Raw genomic sequence first — 3,038 nt, forward strand, 5'->3', positions numbered from 1 at the left:
TACTATCTAGTTCCAAACAAAACCCAAAGAGCTTTAGCACAATGCCTAAAAGCCTTACTGAGAAGTACAAACACAATCCCTCTAGATTGGTTTGTTAAGCAGCATAATTAAAGGGGAATATAAGTCAACCAAAATAATTATATTCACCTAATAAATAAATTATATTTTGCCATCAAATCATCTAATTATGCTTAAGTTCATGTACTATTTTGAAAAATTTGTGAGGGCATTTACATAAAAACCAAATAATATATGTATAACATCTAAGTATTAATATTTACATTCATAACCCTCAACTCTTCACATTTTTGTGCATTGCCACATTGCTGCTTTTATTTGGAAATTGATGGATTCTATCTTATGATATCTCTTTAAATATGTTAGCCCGTTGTCACGGACAAATCGTCCCACATTGGCTGGGTGTAGGGCCGAAAAGCATTATTTAAGTCCTGGACTGCACACCACCCACAATGGCTCTTTTGGGAGGTAACAAGTGGTATCATAGCAAATTACTGTCTGTCAGGTGTGTGGACTCTCCATGGTCCAGTGGGACCCTCGGTGGAGCCGATCCGTGACGAGGGCATCACATGATTGGGTGGAGAAGAATGTCAAGGACAAATAGTCCCACATCGGCTAGGTGTAGGGCCGAAAAACAGTATTTACGTCATGGGTTGCCTATCTCTCTTAAGGGCTCTTTTGCGGGGTGAAAAGTGGTATCCGTGACAAGGGCGTCACGTGATTGGGTGGAGGAGAATGTCACAGACAAATAGTCCCACATTGGCTAGGTGTAGGGCCGAAAAACAGTATTTAAGTCATGAGCTGCCCACCACCCACAAGGGCTCTTTTGGGAGGTGACACCGTGGTCCTATAAATTCTAAGAATCAAATTATTTGTATTGTTCTTTCTCTCATTCTATGGTTTATGTAGAATGATAGGAGCAGCTCGAAGCATCAGAACATTAATATGTATATTAATAAGAAATAAAAAATAAAAAAATAAAATAAAAAAATGTAAAAAAAAAAAATCTTTTCACAATTGAAACCAAAGGCATTCCATAAATAAATAAAATGAATAACTTTTTACAAGGGGGATGCATATAAGCATTTTAATCCAATCTAAAACCAAAATTGCAATAAACACCTTATTTTATCCCAATCAGTAAAAAGGCCAAAAGCATATATATAACTCCCACAACACCAAATAAAACATTAATAATAAAGAGCCATTTACATACAGACCATCCGAAACTTGTTATTTACATAACAAACCGACTCTCTTTCACCTTTTTTTCAAATCCTCCCTCAAATATCAAACTTCGTCGTAAAATCCCAACCCATTTTCTTACATTTTTATCAAATTCTCATTAGTTCGAATAAATATCAATATTTCAGATGATCTGTACGTAACAATTCCTAGTAATTAATGATTAACCCTTCGACAAATCTTCCTAATTTCACCATGGGAGCCAACCAGAGGAGAAATATTACCCATCTTAACTATAGACTTCGAATACTGCACGAAGAATTGATCATTACTCTCTGCAAATTTTGTCACAAGTTCCATGGTGACATTGCTGCCTGTGAAGAGAACCTCATCAGAGCTGAGAAGACCTTTGTTGGCTATGAGGTTTTTGAAGTACTGATTATCGAATGTTGCAGGGGTGGTGAAGTCTAGGGAGAAAATGGTCTGGTCGCCGCCTGATCGCGGGCAGGCGGTTCGTAAATTAGCCGCGTAAGTTTGGTCCAATGTGATGTCGGGCAGGCCGTTCCCGGTCTGGTTGTACAGTCTTAAATCCTCTGAGGTCACGGGTTCGACCCCACCCGAGCGCATTTGTCTTACAGTGCTTAGTCGAGTAATTAGGCACATGATATTGGTTGAGGGCTCATATCATAGCCTCGGAACCATTTGTGTTTATTACACTAAAAGCAATACTTTATATTTACTTACAGCTGTGCTTTAGAAAGTCCTCAAAATCAACATAAATATAAAAGATTAGGGTGGTATAAATGTAAAAAAGAGTTTTAAGTGCTACATATGTATATAAATTGGAATTGGGTGGTATGTCTGCAAAGCTCCTAAAATAAACTGTTACTCAACAGTCCTGAGCTCATAATTCAGACCAGAAGGCTACAAATTCAATGGCTAAATAGTCAAATAGTACAAAATATGACAGCTGCAGCTACCAAATATGTAGGAAATTCTTGGGTATTTAATTTGCAAATATTAATATTTAGATGATTTATATGTAATTATTCCTAAAATAAAATATATTTTATGACATAATTACCTGAGAGGGCAACAACATCAACCACATTGAGTCCTTGTCTCTTGAACTTAGTGATAATTGTGCTGAGTGTATTATTTGGCTGTGGAATGTCATTGTTGGAGCCACTCAAACTTGCACTTATGGAGTCCCTCCTCCCCAATGGAACCACCCAATTTGGTCCTCCTCTCTGTTATATACAATAAATACATTAAATTCATACATATCAATGATCAACACCAAATGCGCTGGTTCGAGTTAACCATATGCGGATCGAATAAATCAAGTTCAGGCCAGATGCAAATCTTGCCCATCAACTTGATTTAACGAGAAAATATTATGTCCGGACAACAGACGTGAATAAGATAAGATAGCATAAATCACATATGATGTGGTGCAATCTATGTCATTATCTGCATGTGTGGTTCACCGGACGTAATATTTTCTACGATTCAACATAGGACCTATTTCGTGATTTATGAAGTAGATGACTCACCAGAACGGTTCCATCCCTAGCAGCAAGAGCCAAGATATCTGCACAAGACACAGTGTTTGGGCAAGCTTTCTCCACCGCAGCTTTGATTTTATCAATTATCTCGAAACCTCTCGCTGAGTCACGATTCGAGTTCGATCGCTTCTCGCTTAAGAATGAGCCACTGCTATCCAATAATACCGATCCATCACAACCCTACACATGAGAAGAAATATAAAGCGCGTTTAATGCATAATCAAACAAAAAAAACTATATATATATATATATATATATATATATATA

At 37.2% G+C, this 3,038-nt stretch overlaps 1 protein-coding gene across 1 annotated transcript in view; it reads right to left on the bottom strand.

Moving 5' to 3' along the window:
- Positions 1 to 1,397: 1,397 nt before the first annotated feature.
- Positions 1,398 to 3,038, bottom strand: part of LOC110037439 (peroxidase 72-like) — a 2,343-nt gene continuing 702 nt past the window's right edge. Inside the window, exons 2-4 of the mRNA XM_020742090.1 lie at positions 2,760 to 2,951; positions 2,275 to 2,453; positions 1,398 to 1,819 (exon numbers count right to left, since the gene is read on the bottom strand). Coding sequence (XP_020597749.1) covers positions 1,420 to 1,819; positions 2,275 to 2,453; positions 2,760 to 2,951 — 771 coding nt within the window. The 3' untranslated portion in view covers positions 1,398 to 1,419. The remainder of the gene's footprint in view (positions 1,820 to 2,274; positions 2,454 to 2,759; positions 2,952 to 3,038) is intronic.

This window comes from Phalaenopsis equestris, unplaced genomic scaffold, assembly GCF_001263595.1.
Source record: "Phalaenopsis equestris unplaced genomic scaffold, ASM126359v1 Scaffold219511, whole genome shotgun sequence".
In the NCBI taxonomy this organism is placed as follows: domain Eukaryota; kingdom Viridiplantae; phylum Streptophyta; class Magnoliopsida; order Asparagales; family Orchidaceae; genus Phalaenopsis; species Phalaenopsis equestris.